At 43.8% G+C, this 20,287-nt stretch overlaps 1 protein-coding gene across 1 annotated transcript; it reads right to left on the bottom strand.

The window, feature by feature from the left end:
- Window positions 1–1,291: 1,291 nt before the first annotated feature.
- Window positions 1,292–19,964, bottom strand: rnpepl1 (arginyl aminopeptidase like 1). The gene is made up of 13 exons (XM_079515024.1): window positions 19,489–19,964; window positions 17,932–18,220; window positions 16,472–16,729; window positions 15,626–15,766; window positions 13,407–13,558; window positions 12,232–12,348; window positions 11,887–12,122; window positions 10,209–10,322; window positions 9,846–9,958; window positions 8,828–8,918; window positions 5,292–5,519; window positions 4,678–4,820; window positions 1,292–3,191 (listed from the first exon to the last, which is right to left on the bottom strand). Exons 2-13 carry the CDS (start codon window positions 18,157–18,159, stop codon window positions 2,886–2,888), a joined length of 2,127 nt encoding a protein of 708 aa, XP_079371150.1. The 5' UTR covers window positions 18,160–18,220; window positions 19,489–19,964; the 3' UTR covers window positions 1,292–2,885.
- Window positions 19,965–20,287: the final 323 nt, after the last annotated feature.

Genomic DNA, 20,287 nt, shown 5'->3' with positions numbered 1-20,287 from the left:
GAGGTCAGGTGACTGCAGTAGTCGAGGCATTAATTATTAATTATTATTATTATTATAGAAACCCCGTCAAAATGACAAACAGAAATCCCATTGCACTTGGGTGTGTTGTGTTCACAACAGAAGTCAACCATACATTTCCAAATATGTATAACATATTTTCAAATGTATGTAAAACATAAAATAAAATAAAAAACATCAATGTTGTGGTGATGCTAATCATGCTATCTGTCTAAAGTAAAAAAAGAAAAGTAAAAATGTCCCAAACGTTTGCAGCAAACTAATGCTATGTTCACACCGGCAGCTCTAATCTGATTCTTGGCGTATATCCAGATTGTCATCCGAAATTGAACAGCAATAAGCCACATGGAAAGAAAATCTTTGTGAATCACATTTGAAATGCATTCCTACCGGGTGGTTTGAAATGCCATTCAAATGTGATTTCCAAAAGATGTCTCACTCTGGACAATCTGGACACGGAAGCCCGATTTCTATTTTGTCGCATGGCGGTGTCACTCGTCGCCGACGGTAGCGGTCTACGAACTCACAGAGTTGCGAGCGTCAGTATAAATGAACCCTCACCGACGACGACTATTAATCGGCACGTCATTACCACAGCAACAATAGGTGGCTGACGTCCGAATACACACGTCTGATCTGACCACTTGCAAAGAACAGTGTGGACAGTTAGCCTTAAAGATGGTGCATGCAGTTCTGAACAAGGCCTTAGATCAGTGGTTCTCAAACTTTTTAATTTCAAGGACCCCCATAGTAAGGGCATTTTATCAGGTATTTGACCAATCTGGGAACTACATCGTTACCAAGAAATTTCTTCACCAATGTGTTTCTAAAGGTGTCTAATAACATGTACTAAAAGTTTGAAATTCAACTCCCGTGGGAAATTTGAGTTATTAGCATAATATGTGACCATACCCTTAACATCCTATATAAGGCAAAAAAGTCCACATTTCATCATTCTTTAAGTAACATGTGACATATGCAACTAGGGTGATTTCATGATTCTGAATCCATTCCAAGCATTAGTTTTGCACAAAAAACACTCCTTGGGCTAAATTAGGCCATATCCACTTGACCAAATGTGCTGACCTCATCACGTTTGTGTGGCCGTTTTCCTCCCAAGGAGTGTTTTTTGTGCAAAACTAATGCTTGGAATGAATTCAGAATCATGCAAACACCCTAGTTTCATATGTCACATGTTACTTAAAGAATGATGAAATGTGGACTTTTTTGCCTTATATAGGATGTTAAGGGTATGGTCACATATTATGCTAATAACTCAAATTTCCCACGGGAGTTGAATTTCAAACTTTTAGTACATGTTATTAGACACCTTTAGAAACACATTGGTGAAGTAATTTCTTGGTAACGATTTAGTTCCCAGATTTTCATAGATTTCTCTTACTACCAGTCCAACCCATTCGATAGAAATGTCTATCTCTTGGACCGCAATCTAGACTATAAAATCCTAACTGAGTGTACAGAATGGAACCAAACTCCTCAAGGACCCCAGTTTGAGAAGCACTGCCTTAGATGATTAGAACAAAACAGAGAGAATCGTTTTAACAGCCGTATAGTCAAAATCACACCACAGGTTAATATCCTGGTTATAAAGTTGTTAAAGGAACACTGAGAAGACACTGTGCACCATAACTGGTATTAAAGGAGTATTTCATAACTGGTATTAAAGCTGCATTTCAGCCATACAGTAGTACATACATAGAAATAGCTATTATTGGTCTAAGTGTATTGCATGTACACGTACACTACAGTACAGTGTATGTATCCTTGTGATGTCACAGAGAGGGACTCGTCTCATATACTACTGTCCAGAGAAATGAGCTCATAATGTAGGATTCTTTGTGAAAGTGAGCTTCAACCGGTCTATACCGTAGGGGGTTCTTTGTGAAATTGTGACCAGTGTTGAAATGCAGTAGCAGCAGTCTGGTCTCATCAGACATCAACAGTCAAAAATCGCTGGAGCACACCCAGCCCCATATGGAACCTCTCTCTCCGAGATGAGGTCCCACGGCCTTACCATTCCTCCGCGTTTCAGAAACAGCGCATGTGTTCCACTGTACACAGAGTCTTACCCTTTTCCGCAAATCGTATCCAAAAAGTAAAGGTCGGCCCCAACGCTCTCAGATGTTTTGTTTATTAGCAGACAAGAACATCTAAGTGACGGGTTGAAACAGACGTTTACATCGCTTATTTAGTCAGCCGAGGAAGTTGTGGCAGCAGAGGCAACATTACTGCCTCCCCTGGTCAGATATTTCACCTGCATGTTCTTGGAAAATCCAGTAAGAATTGTGTATAGTGGAAAACATGCGCTGGTTCTGAAACACAGCGGAATGGTAAGCCGGTGGAACCTCATCTCGGAGCTACAGTATGAGGGACTGAGGTCCCATATGGGGCACACCTTGTCCTCACAATGTTAGAGGCGTCTGTATGTCTGTCTCTAGACACCTGGTCTGTCTCTAGACACCTGGTCTGTCTACTGTGTTCTGTCTCTCCACAGAACACAGTCCAGCCTCACAGTAACTTGAAGAGAAAACCCCACTTTGACTCGCTAGGCAGCAGCCAGTTGTTTCAGTCCAAAACGTTTTGTCGTTTCCAGCAGAAAACTTCATGTAGTTTTTTTGTGTGCCGTTTGTGTCCGAAAAACGACCTTAAGGCTGTGATGTTCGCCTCGTTTCCAGCTGAAACTTGTCACCTTTTCAGGCTGAAAGATTTTGCTCTTTCAGGCCGAGATGTGTTACGTAGTTTCACGTGTCGCACGATGGTGGCACGAAAATCGCACGAAAATATGCCACCTACAAGCAGCAGGTCGGTTATTGGGCCGCGACGCCGAGCGCAAACGTATCGTCGGTTCAGGCCGAAACGTTGATGGCGGCGGTCGCAGCAGCGGTGGTGGTGGTGGGCTGCGGCGGGGAGGGGGAGGGGAGCGTCTCGGGGGACGAAGGCGTGGATGAGGGGGGCGGGGTGTCGGGAGGCGGCGGCGGGTTGTTGTGATTGGCCGCGGCGGTGGGGGTGGCCTGGAACAGGATGTGATGCAGGGTGCGTCGGAGGTTGGGGTGGAGCCTGTCCTGTGTCTGGTAGAAGGTCTCCACGGCAACCGACCTCATGGGTCCGGCGACCAGGTCCTCGTACAGCGGCACCGTGTACATCCTGGAGGTCTGGACATTAGCAATCAATACGTCAATATCATATCAATACCAGGTCCTCGTACAGCGGCACCGTGTACATCCTGGAGGTCTGGACATTAGCAATCAATACGTCAATATCATATCAATACCAGGTCCTCGTACAGCGGCACCGTGTACATCCTGGAGGTCTGGACATTAGCAATCAATACGTCAATATCATATCAATACCAGGTCCTCGTACAGCGGCACCGTGTACATCCTGGAGGTCTGGACATTAGCAATCAATACGTCAATATCATATCAATACCAGTGGTGAAAACGCTACTCAATTGTTTTACTTCAGTAAAGTATCAATACCACAATGTAGAAATACTCCGTTGAAAGTAAAAGTCCAGAACTCAAAAATTGACATGAGTAAAAGTAAAAAAGGATTGGCAATTTTGCATCAAAATGTACTTAAAGTACCAAAAGTAAAAGTACTCATTATGCAGAATGTCTCCTTTCAAGTTTTCAAATGTATCTTCTGAAAATAGCCCATCTACAAGCTCACAATGGGTCGCCATGCGACACATTGTGAGCTTGTACATCGGCTATTTTCAAATGGCCGAAATGTATAGGGCTGAAGTGGATAATGTATGTTTTGTAATGATAATCTACATCAGTAACTAGTAACTAAAGTTAGTAACTAATGTAACTAATGTAGTGGAGTAAGTACAATATTTGCACTACAAGCATACAACGTGTCGCACCTTATACTGTAGATTGGCTTCTATGCAATCCAAATAACTAGTCGTGGCGAATGAGAACTTTAGTCAATGAGTGCATCCTCAGAGTTGATCTGTGGCTGTATTGGTATATAGCCACACAGGTGGTGTCAAACTGTCAATATAGGTGATATATATATCAGATGGTAATGGAAGCTGATAAACTGTGTGTGTTACGGTTGTGCTGTTTTACAGTTTAACCCGAGTTACTCGAGTTAATTGACTGTAAAACACTTCCCCTCCCGTTCGCGAGTTGTCCGAGTTATGTTTTCATTGATTAATCCGCGTTTTTAATCAGTTTTAAGTCATACGGGCAATCCACCGGACAGAGTGGGATAGGAGACGCGTTTTGATGACGTCATCCAGTCTGGCAGTGTGCCGTGGGTTCGACTCCCGATCTCGACGGCCTTTACTGCATGTCTTCGCCCCATTTCCTGTCAGCCTACTGTCTGTCCCTCCATAAAAAATATAAAATAAAGGCGAAAGCCAAAAAACAAAATCATTAAAAAACAAAACATCCATGTTTCCTATTTTACAGAATAAATAAATTAATAAATAGTAAATACTCCCCTGTCCGCCCACTAGAAAAGTGACATTGTGTGGCAGCGAACTCACACACGTGTGTGTGTGTGTGTGTGTGTGTGTGTGTGTGTGTGTGTGTATTAATTCCCAGTGACCAACAGTAGAAGACTGTGGTTGTACTGGTCAGTTCAGATGTGCGGTGTGTTGGTTTAGAAGGACAGAGGTCTTACGTGTTTGTGGAGGAAGGCTCGAACCCGTGGCAGTTCAGGATAGAAACCGTTCCTGACGATAATCTGGAGCCATCGGATCTGAACCTCAGCATTCAGACCATCAAACAGACCAGAATAAGAACCTGTGAGACCCACCATGACCTCTACACACGCACACACACACACACACACACACACACACACACACTTCAGCATTATGTTTCACGTTTCACTTTACAGTCACAACATGGCTCTATGGAGAAATATGACAGGATTTGATGGAGGGGCTGCCATCATGCAGCCATCCAGCTTTCCATCAGAGGAGAAAAACAGCATTGATTTGTTTTCCGTTTTCTCAACTCGCCGTTTCTCTGACATTACACTATAAGCCATATCCCCAAAACTGGTGGGTCAAACTGAACAACCAATATAATATGTCAATTTGAAGCTAGGATTGCCTGCTTTCATATGACATGACGAAAAAAAACATAAAAAACAATCAAAGAATCCAATGACTTAGTGTTTGTCAAGGTGGGTCACAAATAGTCTGCCCACAACTGGTCTAACAGTAGAGTAGTACTAGTACTACTACTAGTAATAGACTAGTGGAATAAGAGTACTACATTAATATTTACCATGAATGAGGGGGGAGTGGTCCAACAGTCGGTCCAGGAACAGGACTGTTTGGAAGGTGCTCCAGGAGGACAGGTCAAAGGTGACCAGGTGGTGGGGGTCAGGGGGGTTGGCGCCCCCCCACAGCTCACACAGAGCGCTGACGGGCTGCGTCAGAGCGCCCCCTGCTGACACGTCGGGCTCACACAGGGGAGGACCGCACTCGTTTAACCACCGCTCAAACTCCAGACCTGAAGACACACATGCACACACACATAAGCACGTAGTTAATTTACGTAATTTACTAAGCATAAGCACAGCAGGAAAGGGCCCTGGATGGAGTCTACACAATAGGAAAGGGCCCTGGATGGAGTCTACACAAGAATGCTATGATACGAATGGCACAAGGGGTCACTGGGATGGACCACATCAGAAATGTTTACTTCAGTTAAACACTTAGAACAGACCTATCAGCTATTTTTGACGAATGTTCCCCCCAGAGTGGTTAAACGTCTTAACCTGCCCTAATGTAAACTGATATGATTTCCACATGACATACCGTATCTTAGGGGTAAAAGATTTATATATTTACGTACCATAATATGACATAACTGTCGTGTTCTATGAGTAAGTAAGTCACAATGTTATTCAAGGCTGCTCTGGATGAAAAGGTTAACCCATTTTGTGCGGGAACCCCTTTTGGTGTTAGCATTATGTTATGCTTTAGCTATTGAAAAATAGCAGATCTACAAGCTCATAGCGCACCACCGAGTGGCGCGCTACGAGCTTGTAGGTCTGCTATTTTTGAAAAATCAAAGAACCACTGACATAGAAACATAGCTTTTTCAGAAAACTGTCAGGATGTAGAAGACATTTTTAGAATCTGATCTCAGGTCAAAGTGGGTTAATTACAGAGGCTGGGCAACGTCAGACAACAAAGTTTGAGAACCCCTGCTCTACTGTACCCACAGGTCACAGACAAGGTCAGAGAGAGAAGGATGAGGCTGGCACTACGGGAGCCAACCAAGGACAGGCAAGAAGCGCACCACCTACGTAGGTAGAAGCACTGCGGCATGACAGCTTAACCCATTTTGACCTGAGATCAGATTCTAAAAATGTCTTCTACATCCTGACAGTTTTCTGAAAAAGCTATGTTTCTATGTCAGTCGTTCTTCGATTTTTCAAAAATAGCAGACCTGGCCTGAAGAGGGTATTAAATACCTAGGGATTTTTATTCCCCCATCTTTGGACAAATTATATGAGACCAATTACGAAAAATTAATTCAGACTATTAGTGAAGACTTAAACCGATGGTCAGCACTTCCCCTTTCTCTATTGGGTCGAATTGAGAGTATACGTATGAATGTTCTTCCCAGGCTGCTCTATCCATTTCAGATGCTACCTGTAGATATTCCTAAGATTATATTCGACAAATTGGACAGACTTATTTCTAAATTCATATGGCAAGGGAAGCGACCGAGAGTGAGGCTAAAAACGTTACAGCTATCTAAGGAGGATGGAGGACTGAAACTCCCAAACCTGAGACACTATTTTTGGGCGGCACAGCTGAAACCGTTAACAATTTGGCTTCAGGAAACTGAGGATACTAGATGGTTAAATATTGAAAAAAGCCTTTGTTCGCAACCCCTTCATGTTGTGCCCTTCCTAGATACCCCACTGAAAGAGATCCAAATGAGTGAGTGGACTAGAGTCACTTTAAAAATATGGAGAAAAATAAAAACTTCCTTTGGATTACCTAAACAGATCTCCTCGCTAACACATATTGGCTACATAAAGGAGTTCATACCAGCTCGATTGGATGTAGGATTCAGGAATTGGACAGAATTCGGCCTAACTAGCATACACCAATTAGTTAATAAGGATGGTCTTAAATCATTTGAACAAATACAGACTGAATTCGGGCTCCCAAGGACAAACTTTTTCAGATATCTGCAACTGAGAGACTTTCTAACAAAACATAAGGACTGGGAGAGAGCCATGAAACCCACTCCTATCGAGGAGTTGTTGCTCAAATTTGAATTTGGTGATGGCAAGGTAATCAGGGAATTCTACCAAGTCTTCTTGGACCTTTGCCCGAATAATACACTGTATATAAAAGAGAAATGGGAGGCTGAATTAGGTATAGAAGTAATGACGGATACGTGGCAGGAGGTATGTAGTGAAGCGCACCTGGTAACCAACTCGAATACATGGAGAGAATTTAAATGGAAAGTAATATCTAGATTTTTCAGGACGCCTCAAATAGTGGCCAAAATGGGTCCAAATCACTCGAATAGATGCTGGAGGGACTGTGGAGCACATATTGGGAATCATGCTCATATATTCTGGACATGCCCCAAATTGAGACCATTCTGGAGAGAGGTATCTGAAGCATTAAAAGAAGTTTTCGGTCAAAACATTCCAGAGGATCCCATAGTAATGTTGTTAGGAATGTTGCCGGAAGGTCTGGAGGGTAGAGCCAAAATATATTTATTGCATGTGCTGCTTACAGCGGCCATCAAATGCATTACAATTAAATGGCTAAAACCAGCACCGCCAACATACAGTATGTGGGTGGAAAAGGTATGGGACATTTACCAGATGGAACAAATTACTTATGCCCTGAGGCTTCAACCAAACATATTTAGTAAAAGATGGAGTCCTGTACTGCCTCTACTAATGAGGTAGCAGGTTTCGGAATCTCGAGTAACGACTCACTGAATACACTTCTCCCCAGACCTTCTGATGTGCTCATACTCTTTCCTCTGTCTCCAGTCATGTCTGTTCTCGGTTTTGTTCACTTCCCATTGTGGTCGACGCTCTGTTGTTTTTGTCTCGCTACTTATTTCCTTGTTTTATGGTGAATACTTGTAGTATTTTATTTCCTTGTTTTATTGTGAATACTTAATTGTAAATGTATGTGAAGTTGTTTGTGTGTATAAGTGTATAATATATATATATAAATAGAAGGTTGTGAAGGTATGAAACAGCTGAGGTTGTGTAAAAAAAGAAAAAAAGCAGTTGTAAGAAAAATGTATGCTTTTAATTCTGTGAAGTTGCCTAAACTGAAATAAAAACAAAGTTAAAAAAAAATAAAAAATAGCAGACCTACAAGCTCATAGCGCGCCACTCGGTGGCGCGCTATGAGCTTGTAGATCTGCTATTTTTCAATAGCTAAAGCATAACATAATGCTAACACCAAAAGGGGTTCCCGCCCAAAATGGGTTAACCAACGAGAGTGTGGAAGACAGCGATTCAGGAGTCCCAAGTTGGTGTCTCACATCGCAGATCGCACTATACATTTTTTGTTGTTGCAACTTTTAGCAATTAATAAACCTAGCCCGAAATTAGTCGGTCACAGTACACCATGCAACAAAGTATAAATCAGGCAGTAGTAAATATTACCTCTACATGTCTAATCTTAAACCGAACCTGAATGTTTTCCTAATTGTAAGCAACCCAAATGGATCAGGAAAACTGTCCTCAACCCTCATAAGGTATTTTTCTCAAATTACATTTGGCCCCAAATATAATAATGCGCGCACGCACACACACAAACCTTGGGAGCGTAAGTGGGGGAAGTAATCCAGGTAGTAGTCTATTAGATCCTGAGCCAAAACACTGCTGAACTTAAACTCTGAGATATATGCCTGTTCACACAACACACACACACACACACACACACACACACACACACACACACACACACACACACACACACACACACACACACACACACACACACACACACACACACACACACACACACACACACACACACACACACACACACACACACACACACACACACACACACACACCAGCCGTTAACATAAGGCTAAGGACAGTCTTTGTATATATAATTTGTTTGCATTTCCTTCAGTGTGTGTATTATTAATAAAACAAGCACTATCTCCATTGTGCATATCTGCCCCCATTTTGTTAGTTTTTTTTCCTAACGTTTCCTTTTTTTTGGTAACGTGCATGTTTCTCTGTCACAACCTCGCGGACGTTGTTTTCATTGCAACGTTCTTTTGTTGGTTAAATCACTGTGTTTTGTTATGGCTTTTCTGCTCTACAGTTAGCCCATAATTAACATTAGCCGCTGGCCCGCTGTTGTCAGCTGCTCCGGTCAGCGTTGCAGTGACTTCCGCGGCAGCGGCAGCCAATCATGACTAGGTCGCTACTACGCGATTGGCTACACGAGTGGTTCAGACTCCCATTGGCTTAGGCAGTATGGGGTCAGACTCCCATTGGCTTAGGGGGCAGTCAATCATGACTAGATCGCTAATAAAAATGGGCCTGTTGTATGTCAGGTATCACCTGACAAAAATGTATTGTTGTTATATTGTAATATTTTTTTGGGGGGAGGGGGACTATGGATGGAATTAAGCTTTTGCTAAAACCGACATATTTACACTTGACCAAATAAAATAAAGAAATGAAGTAAAGTTAAATTAAATGTGACTCCTATTGTTAAGATATCGTGTGTGTGTGTGTGTGTGTGTGTGTGTGTGTGTGTGTGTGTGTGTGTGTGTGTGTGTGTGTGTGTGTGTGTGTGTGTGTGTGTGTGTCACCCTGAGGAAGCTGTCAAATCGTTTGGTGTCTCCACAGAGCTGGGACAGATAGTAGACAAAACAAAATCCCTTCTCGTATGTAAACAAATTCATCAGACTGCTGGGATTTGTACCTGGGGAGAGGAGAGGAGAGGAAAGGAGAAGAGAGGAAAGGAGAGGAGAGGAGACAAAACGGGGGGAGAGGAAAGGAGAGGGTACGTGTTAGGGCTGGGACGACGGGCAGGACTTGACGAAGGGTCAAGAAAGAATACCACCTCTGAGAGCCAAAACCCTTTCGGCTAAGATGATGTGCATCCTCACGCCTTTGTGTGTGCGTGTGTGTGTGTGTGTGTATGTGTGTGTGTGTGTGTAATAGGTATTTACCTGGCTCAAATTTGACCTGTAGTTTACTGACAGGGTTGTTGTCTCCTAGGAGGCGGAGCTGTCTGTGGAGAGCGTCCAATCGAAAGACAGTTTCCAGACATGTAAACGGCTCACCTGGAGAGGGCAGAGTCAGTCAGTGTTAACTTTAAGGCTGTCAAATAAATGTATTGAGCCTCATTATTCCAGCCTTTTCCTCCAGCCTGGAGGGTACATCCATGCTGTATTCTTGACTAGAAACACTTAGCAGGATAAATGACTGTACCTGCACAGTAGACCACACGACAAGCAGAACTGCCAGGTGTAACTCAGGTCAAATAAAGACATGATACTCAGTTAAACTCTGAGACATGAGACTTAAGTTCTTGAGAATTGGTGGCACGCGCCCTCTTGTGGACATACCAGTACTTACCAGTTCTAACATTACATACAGTACATAGTATGTGCATTATTTTCTGTGTAAAATATAATAACAGTCAAGGTTCCAACTTCCAAGAATCTAGAACGGAACCAGTTCTAGAACCAAAGTTCTTTTGGTGGACCACAGCGTGATGCCTTCACTGTTCCAACCTATGAACCATATGTGTTATTAGCACAAATAGCTTAGCTGAAACAATGTACAATATGGACTTCTCATGGCTGTAGTAACAATTTGGCGTTGGGTCGTCACATACAATCAGGAGGATTAAATGACCGGCGCTCCTTTCCAAAAGTTGAACCGTTTCCAGCTTGAAGCGCCCAGGGTGCTGCACCAAAAACCACTGGGATCCAGTTTGAAGACTTAACTCATTTACTGCATCTGCATCCGACATCTTTTCAAAGCAGGCTCTTATTTTGAAGACCAAAATCTCACGGGCCATTAATTGGAAGTAAAAACCGGCTGTGTAACGTGTCCCGCGATCTTACTTTAATTCACCCAAAACATACAGTTTGTAACCGCGACCAGCGGCGCTTTAGTTAGGAGCTGTGAAAAAAAAAAGCTTGTTTTGATCAAAAACACAATCTGGGAAAAGAATCCGAGATAAATTAATTAAAACAAGAATGACTCAGGTCATAACTGTCAGGTGCAGCAAGCTCACTATGGGTTTTTATCTCCCATTGGCTTAGAGCAGCGGTTACCAAACCTTTTGGGCCGTGCACCCCGTTACCTCCCGACCTAGCTGACGCACCCCCTTAGACGGAAAGGAAATATATGAACATATTTACAAGGACGTATATAAGCTATATACGAGACATATTTCATATCCATATGCACATATATGGCATGTATGCAGCATATATTCTGTTACTGTATATACTTGCCATATATTGGCAGATATGTTCATATATTTAAAATATTACCATAGCACCACTCAGGGGCCACTCAGTGGCCTTGTGGTTAGAGTGTCCGCCCTGAGACTGGGAGGTCGGGGTTCAATCCCCGGCCGGGTCATACCAAAGACTCTAAAAAATGGGACCCAGTGCCTCCCTGCTTGACACTCAACATCAAGGGTTGGATTGGGGGTAAGTCCCTGCGACATACTAGCGTCATGTCCAGGGGGTGTACTTGTACATCAAGCTGCCTCACGCTACAGAAACAGGAGATAGGCTCCTGCCCTATCGGCAAGGCTACTTACTTACCACCATTAGCCTTTTTATGTCACAGTTCACACTGAAGGGGGCGGACTTTTTAACCTCCTACCGTAGGCCTCAGTAGTGATCCTCCTCTGTGCGTAGGTGGCCAGGCCCTCGCTCAGCCACATGTCCTCCCAGGTGGCGTTGGTGACGGCGTTCCCGAACCAGCCGTGAGCGATCTCGTGGATGACGTCGATGAGCAGGAACTCACTGCTCTCCAGGATGGAGGCGATGATGAACGTCAGGCACGGGTTCTCCATGGCCACGATGGGGAAGGACGGCGGCAGGAAGACCATGTCACACCTGAGGGCACATCAATTACACTAATTAAGAAGACTGTTTTGGGGGGCACGGTGGCACAGTGTTTGCGTGTGTCGTCCACACGCAAACGCGTTTTTGTCCACTCAGTCACCTTCCCCAGAGGTACGGTCCAAACAGGTCCTCAGCCACAGTTAGCCAGCGCTCCACACTGCCCCCTAGCTTGTTCACCGCACACGACAACAGACACGGCTCCGCCCACACACGGCTCCTGGAAACCAATCAGACGAGAGAATGCGGGACATTAAAAATAAAATTGGACAATTATTAAAGCATAATAAAAATTTGAAATGTTTGCAATGTTTGAATGGTTTTCAATGGTACCCCAACATTCAACCCCTGAATTTACCATGATCCACAATTTATATAATCAATTTTTAATATGTTATTTGGGTGACCCTAAGGATCATAAAAAAGAAGACGTATGCTAGTATAATCCATAGTACAATGGTGTTTCCTGCCGAAAGCTCACATGATCACACAACAAAGTACAAATCTGGCTTTACGCCTCCAATCAATTCAAACTTAATGTGCATGTTAGAGCAGTGTTTCCCATTAGGCTTTCTGAGCTCAATTGCACCCAAAAAACCTGAACTTTTAACATTCAGTAGATTTTCTGTGGTCTGGGGTTTTCTGGCTTAGTGCTCTGGCTTGTGGACTGTGATGTAACAGTCCACAAATCCCACATAATGACATAACAATTTGCCAGGAGATGTCACTGTTGAGGGATTTTGCCCGTTTTCATTGCAGCTCAAAAGGTTTCAGAACACAGAGAAAACCAAAATGGGATATATTAAGCCTACTTGATTGAGTAGGCTTGATTTTACAATATTAAATTGGGGGTCCCAGAGATAGAAATGCTATTAAATGGGGGTCCGTAGACTAATACATGTCAAACTGGGGGTCCTTGAAATTAAACGGGTTGAAAATCACTGCTAGAGCCATAAAGATTTTCTCTTATGGGGCGTCCCTGGCCTATATTTTCAAATTTGGGGGTCCTTGAAAATGAAAGAGTTTGGGAACCACTGGCCTATGGTGTGGTATCTCAGAATCCATGTGGTATCTCAGAATCCCCCCCCCCCCCTAGAGGTGTGAGATTTGCATGCCCTATTGCGGTCATAAAACCTAAAAGAAAAACAATAAATAAGTAGTGAGAACACAGAGCTTGTAGATCTTCTATTTTCACTAAGTTGGGTCCCGGGGGGGAATGTATAATAATTTCTCTTTTGGGTCAGAACGTTTGGGGACCACTGTGTTAGAGAAGCAGACCTGGGTCCGATGTCTGCGTGCTTCAGGTCTCCTGCTACCAAGGCCACCAGGTAGGAGGGCACAGGATGCTCCATGGAGAACTGGAACACCCGCTCACTCTTAGAATAACAGCTCCGAGTGGCACTCATCAGCACCGTCACTCCTTCTGGGACCTACAACAATAACGACGACGACGACAACAACAGTGTTATTTACTATCATATTATGGATTAAAGCTAAATAAAATCATTTAATCCTGGTCTCTAAACTACCTCCCCCTGGCCTGATGGAGGGGAAGGAAGTGGTCAGAATAACGTGTTCCTTCTACGCGCTATGTCCGGCCGGGGAAACTCCCCCGTCAGGTGAAAAGAAGCAGCTTGGACTCCTCATGCATAGAAGGAAGCATGAGGTCAGCCCCCCCCCCCCCCAGGTTGGCAGAGGAAGCCCAGGATTACATTTGATAATTGACAACCCGAAAAAATTGGTTGCAAAATCGTGGGATAAAAATGTAATTAAAAAAAAAAGCTAAATAAAATCTCACAACTGAAGTTTTTCTAAGTGGTAGAAGCAACTAACAACTGCGCAAACTGCCGTTTACAATGACAACTAGAAATGAACTGTCGAGGTGCCAACTTGCGCCTTGCACACAAGTAGGCCATGTATGGCCTACTTGTACGCAAGCAGAGTGCGCCATGAGGTGCGCTCACCACTGCCAGTACGACTGCTGCTCTGAGTCCTAAAGCGCTCTGCTGCTGTCTGGGTACAACTGCTGCTCTGAGTCCGAAAGCTCCCTGCTGTCTGTGTACGACTGCTGCTCTGAGTAATAGAGCTCTCTGCTGTCTGTCTGGGTACGACTGCTGCTCTGAGTAATACTCTCTGCTGTCTGTCTGGGTACGACTGCTGCTCTGAGTAATAGAGCTCTCTGCTGTCTGTCTGGGTACAACTGCTGCTCTGAGTAATACTATCTGCTGTCAGTCTGGGTACATCTGCTGCTCTGAGTAATAGAGCTCTCTGCTGTCTGTCTGGGTACGACTGCTGCTCTGAGTAATAGAGCTCTCTGCTGTCTGTCTGGGTACGACTGCTGCTCCGAGTCCTGGAGCTCTCTGCTATTCTAAATCCTTTAGACCCGCTATTGACCTTATACCAACCTTGAAACGTACCTTAGTTACGTCATCAACCGACCGACCGAAGGACAAAAATAGATGATTTGCTCAAACACTATATTTAAAATTGTCCATTCATTATCAATGGGAATTTCATTTTTGTGTAGGACAAAAATACACACTAAGCCGATTTGCTCAGACATGACGTAATTTCTCCATTCATTGTAATGGGAATTTAATCTTTGAGTAAGACGAACAGTAGCGAAACTATCGACGGTGCAACCGGTGCGATGCACCGGGGCCCAGCGCCCCCAAGGGGCCCATGAAGGGGAAGAAAAAGGAAAAAAAAGAGTCAGGACGACGGTGAAAGCCTGGTTTCAGGGGCTATCGGTCGCAGGAAGAGTAACACCAAGGATTCGTCAGTGATGTCACTGATTGCTTGTTTATAAACAGCTTCAAGTCCATACTACTTCCGTGTTGCATAACAGTGACATCACTGTCCACTCCTTCTTGGTATTTTTACCACCTTGTTTCAACGTGTGTGTTTGTGTTCATGCGCTGCCTGTCAGCAGCACAACATAGCTCAGCTGTAGCCTATTCTGTCACGTTCTGTCGCGCTAATGAAACACTAGATGGGATTATTATGTCATGTCAGCACTATCAGAAGATGTAACCCAGGTAAAGTAATGTCACTCTGCAAGTTTAACTAAAGTTTTTTCCATCTGTCCAAAGTCATTTCTGATAGCCTGTAGGCTGCAGCCCTGCAGTCCTACAGATACACAGATACAGAATGATTGAAAGTGAAACATGCAAATTGATTGAATATTTTACTATCAGATCGCTTAGGTACAGTTCAAAGACGCATTTGGTACAATGAAGCGCTACGCATCATTTTACATCGCATCGCACCCCCCCCCCCCCCCCCCCCCCGCAGCACATTATTAGTATTATTATTATATTTTAGGGGGCCCACAAAAAATATTTGCACCGGGGCCCACTGCCAGGTAGTTTCGCTACTGAAGACGAAAATAGCCAATTAGGTCATCCACATATGACATATATTCTCCATTCATTGTCAATAGGAATTTAATGTTTGTGTAAGACGAAAATCTACACAGCAAAAAAGGTTATACTCACTCTGACAGTGGCAGTGTAGGTGCTCTTGACGGCAGGCGTGTCGAAACAGGGGAAGAAGGATCGGTTGCACACGGAATGTCCCTGAGTGAAGACCAGAGGTCTGGTCTGTCCACATGTCAACTCAGATTCCAGCCACCACATCTGCAACACACACGCGCGCGTGCACACACACACACACACACAGATGTTTTCACTTTAAGATCAGTGAAATTGTGCAAAATATGCTGCACAGAATATTTGCAAATTTTCTGTCAGTCAACAGACATACACTTGAGTCAAACCAGTGCTACCAGCGCAGACACATCATGCTAATTTATAAAACGGTTTGCCTAAAATTAAATGCCCAGAATAGAAAATCCAGGGTTAAAGTGTACAAATGTAATTCCTTGGGTATGTGACAGTAGCTTACTGGAATGTCACTTCAACTAGTGTTTAGGTGTGGTTTTTATGGCGTGGCTCTGCAGGAGCCATCTATAAGAGGGTCCATCTGTCGGTCTGTATACTGTCTGTCTATGTGCCTGAGCAAATTTCTTGGTTTACCTAAAGGTAAATGTAGCTTGATATGATATGTGCTTAATATCGCTATGGGCTACTGTATTTCCCTATTTACACGAATAAAAGGTCAACCCTTTTGCGGCCAGGGTCCAGCTAAGTACTAGGTTTTGAACTAGTCTTGTTCCTTCTGTTGTGCATTGAACATCTGTTGTTGCAAAAAATAAAGCCAAGGTGAAGAGAGAGGGGTTCTTTTAAGAATTTCTTTTTTAACAAGGAATCTTAAAAAAGCATTTGTATCTCTGCCACCAAAAAAAAGGAGGTATGAAAAGTATATAAAGTCAGGTGTCTTACCGCGGGTCCGTCCGTCGTGGTGTAGCGCACGGTGATCTGGAAGGTTCTGTCGGGCTTCATGGCGGCGGGGGGCAGGCTGATGCTCAGAGACGACCCGTAGTCCGTGAACGGGTCGAGCCGGTACGTCAGCGACACCGGGGTGGCATCGGGCCCCGAGTCGGGCAGCTTACAGTCGACGGAGTGGATGAGCAGAGACGGGTGGCTGTCCAGGACCAGAGTCTGTGTCCCTCCAGGATGAATCGAGCTCAGATCCAACACCTGCCAGTAGGAATGCTAATGATTAACCCATTTAGACCTGAAGCCAGATTGTACAAATGTCTTCTAAATCAGTGTTCTGAAAAACCTATGTTTCTATGTCAGTGGTGCTCAAACTATTTCATGTCAAGGACCCCCAGAATGATATGTATTTGGCCACCAACCCCTATCTCAAAATATTTTGTTCCAGGGACCTCCCAGAAGCAAGGATTTGAGTTAAAAACATTCACTGGGAAAGAATATATATATTCAAAGATTTGAGCCACATTTAACGGTTTTACGAAAATAGCAGATATACAAGCTCACTCTGTGCCGTGCTATGAGCTATAAAGTGGCACTCAGCAGCATCAAGGGGGGTAAGTCCCTGCGACATACTAGCGTCATGTCCAGAGGGTGTACTTCTACATCAAGCCGCCTCACACTACAGAAACAGGAGATATGCTTGGGCCTCATGGCTCGGCAAGGCTTACTTATTTCTCAAAGTGGGTGCCGTGAGTGCCATGATGCCAGTACAGAGGATTGGCAGAACACTAAGTTGTATAATTTGTTCATGTATAATATGTCCAGATGGAAGGAGGCCACGGGGCAGGCACACCAACGACCAGATGGGAGGAATTAAATCTCCATGTTGGCCTTGGAACGCCTCGGCATCCTCAGTTGGAAGCAGCTAATGGCCAAGGAAAGGGAAGTCTCGTCTGGCATTCTCTGCTGGGCCTGGGAATGTTAGCTCCATGATCAGACTCCAGATAAACTGATGGATTTCTTTTAAACTAAGGCCTATTATCTATTGCATAAGAAATCTACACAATTAGAGAATGTAGACAAATTATTTTGATCAACATTTGCCTGTTATCTCTCCTATTTTACAACACATCAATACACCATGGACACATGGACCAAACTATGGTCTTGGGCTGAAAGGCTGCCAAAATCGGGGACAGAGTGGCATTCTGACACACCACCATTCCGAATACGTGGCTTCCGCGTGCGGTTAGGTTTCTGGGTTAAGGACTTCAGTGTTCTGTACCTGGCTGGCAGTGTGTCGGAATAGCAGGCTTCGGAATGCCGTTGTGTAACCGCCTAAATCTCATCAAACATTGGTCCATGGCTCAAATGCCGAATAAATAATGGACCTTGATATGTATTAAAGGGTTGAAAACCAGTGCTTTGAAGTGATGGTTTTGAGCATGATGCCTATAGCATACCTGCCAGGCTGACATCTCCTTCATGGCGAAGTTGATCCTCAGGTCCAGGTGGAAGTGCCTCAGGGTGAAACAGCGGAAGTTGGAGGCCGAGGCCACGTCCACAAAGGGACACTTGTCCCCCGTCCCCGAACGGAACCCTCCGCCGCCACTGGGGACCGACACCACCTTGCGACAGCAGCACAGTGTGGCGGGGCGGTGGTGATGGACATCTGTCTGTCTGTTGTCCATCGTGCGGCATGCGGACAGACAGAGACTGCCGGCAGACAGACAGGCTCTCTCAGCCTCAAACCTCAACACAAGAGGGAATGAAAGGTTTAAGGGTATAACTGTTAAACTAATTGATGTAATCGTTATATGTATCGTTGATGTCGGGCAGAAACCTCTTATCTCCATATTTTAACTTTGTGTTTTTTATCGTACTACAGTGTCACACAAAAGCATAATAAGTTCTGCAAGAGGTTTCCAACAGACAGAGACGATATAATATAATGGCTTATTGCGATCGAAGGTTGCCGTTAACTATGGAATCGAGCATTTCCCGCCAGTGTGTCGGGCTGCGGGCACCAGTGTGTGTCGGCCCAGGTCTCGTGACATCATGTGACATCATCAGGGATGGAGATGTGGAGAACCTGATGTCATAGTAAATGCCTTCTGTCGCAGTTAAGCCCATATATGGAGATCCCTGATGTTTATTGGCCAGCAAATTGACATCTGACCTCAAACCCTTACATCTCTCCATGGTCCATATATGCACCTTTTGACGTCCATTAAAACTCTAGACGGGCCTGCCCCAAAGTTATTAGTGCAGCCGCGCCCGGCAGCCGGCGAAAACAGGCCCGAAAATAAAGGCCCGGCCCTACCTGGGCCCTCGTCAAACCCTGTAGCCTAGACTCAAGAGAATGTCCCCGCTACCACCCTTGAATCTCCATACTGTATGGAGCTGACTTGTTCTGACATTCCATATGTTGATCTGACCTCATCAAACCCTGTACACTCAACTCAAGACATGATTCTTATATGGTCAGTATAGAATTCATTCCATGTTGATCTGACCCCCCATGGCAAAGCGCAAGTGCTCGCCCAGCAGTCTGCCGTCAACGAGGCGGATGTGTGCACGTGACCTCGCCCTAAAAATGAGTATTATTATATTTGTAATTTTGTATAGGCAACACAAATTTTCCAAAAATAATGAAAATAGCTGATCTACTCTACTCTCAGATGTATTTTATCGATTTTAACATTTCCATATAGATAGATAGATAGATAGATAGATAGATAGATAGATAGATAGATAGATAGATAGATAGATAGGAATGGAAAAGCCAGACTCGGGAAAATACATCTATGATAGTCCTGATCCAAGGCCAACATGTGTGTGCATATTTTCTTCTGTGACTTTACTTTTGTTGTTAGTGTGAGCACCCTTTGAACCTGATCTGGGCTAACTAAAACAGCAAAACACATTAAAAACACAAGCAGTCTCCATTTCCGTGTATAATCTATCAATAGTGCATGTTGTCTACTGGTGTTTACTGCTGTGTAAAAAAAACTGTTTACCTGTTAACAAGGACGATGTTGACCAGATAATTAGCTGGTTAGCAGGTGGCTAATTAGCAGCTGCAGCAGATGTGGGCTTTATACTTTCTTGGTATAGTTAAGTTCTCCATAAGGAACGGAATTGATGAACCAAATACCAATTAATCAAACTAATCAGTACGCACTCTATGTAAAATCCATCGGGTTCCAAGTTAAACTATGCCCCCTTTCTTCTCCGAATTGAAAACAACAAAAAACTATAAACAAACTAAATGTTAGCGTCCACGCTCAACGTAGCCAGACTATAGTCCCGTCCCGTGTGTCCTTCAGACACTGACAGACAGCAGAGAGAAACAACAACAGAGTAACCTCGCCTCACCAGGCTTTTCACAGAGGGATGAAAAACAGAGGTAGAATGGAGTAAAAATGTAAATGAAAGACACACAGGTTATCTCCTAAACAGGAAGTAACTCAGCAAAGTTTTTACATAGGGTGCTTTTTTTGCCCTCGATCATGTGTTCTGGCAGGCAGCGGTCCCCTTTGCAATACTTTGCAATCAAATCGTTTTTTTGTCTTTTATAAATATTTTACATTTATGTATTCATTAATAAAATCAACACTATAGCCTAATAGATTTGTGTGTTTCTTTTTTTTTTTTTTTTTTTTTACTATTAAAATCTAAATAAAAATATACTCGATAAACATTGTAGGCTATAAATCAATGAAGCCCATGCCTTAGACTCTCTTAGATGTATTTATCGATTCAAAATGTCAGAATCGATAAATAAATCTACGAGACTCAGTCTAAATCTTAGGCTAA

This window comes from Electrona antarctica (assembly GCF_951216825.1).
Source record: "Electrona antarctica genome assembly, chromosome: 11".
NCBI classification, from domain to species: Eukaryota; Metazoa; Chordata; class Actinopteri; order Myctophiformes; family Myctophidae; genus Electrona; species Electrona antarctica.
This window is presented reverse-complemented; position numbering and strand designations above follow the sequence as displayed.

Bases quoted from the DNA above. Each gene is read 5' to 3' on its own strand.
- rnpepl1 (XM_079515024.1), bottom strand. From the start codon at position 18,159: ATGGACAACAGACAGACAGATGTCCATCACCACCGCCCCGCCACACTG. The intron at 16,730-17,931 runs GTATGCTATAGG...TCCTACTGGCAG, and splicing joins AGGAGATGTCAGCCTGGCAG to GTGTTGGATCTGAGCTCGAT. The intron at 15,767-16,471 runs GTAAGACACCTG...TGTGTGTTGCAG, and splicing joins CCACGACGGACGGACCCGCG to ATGTGGTGGCTGGAATCTGA.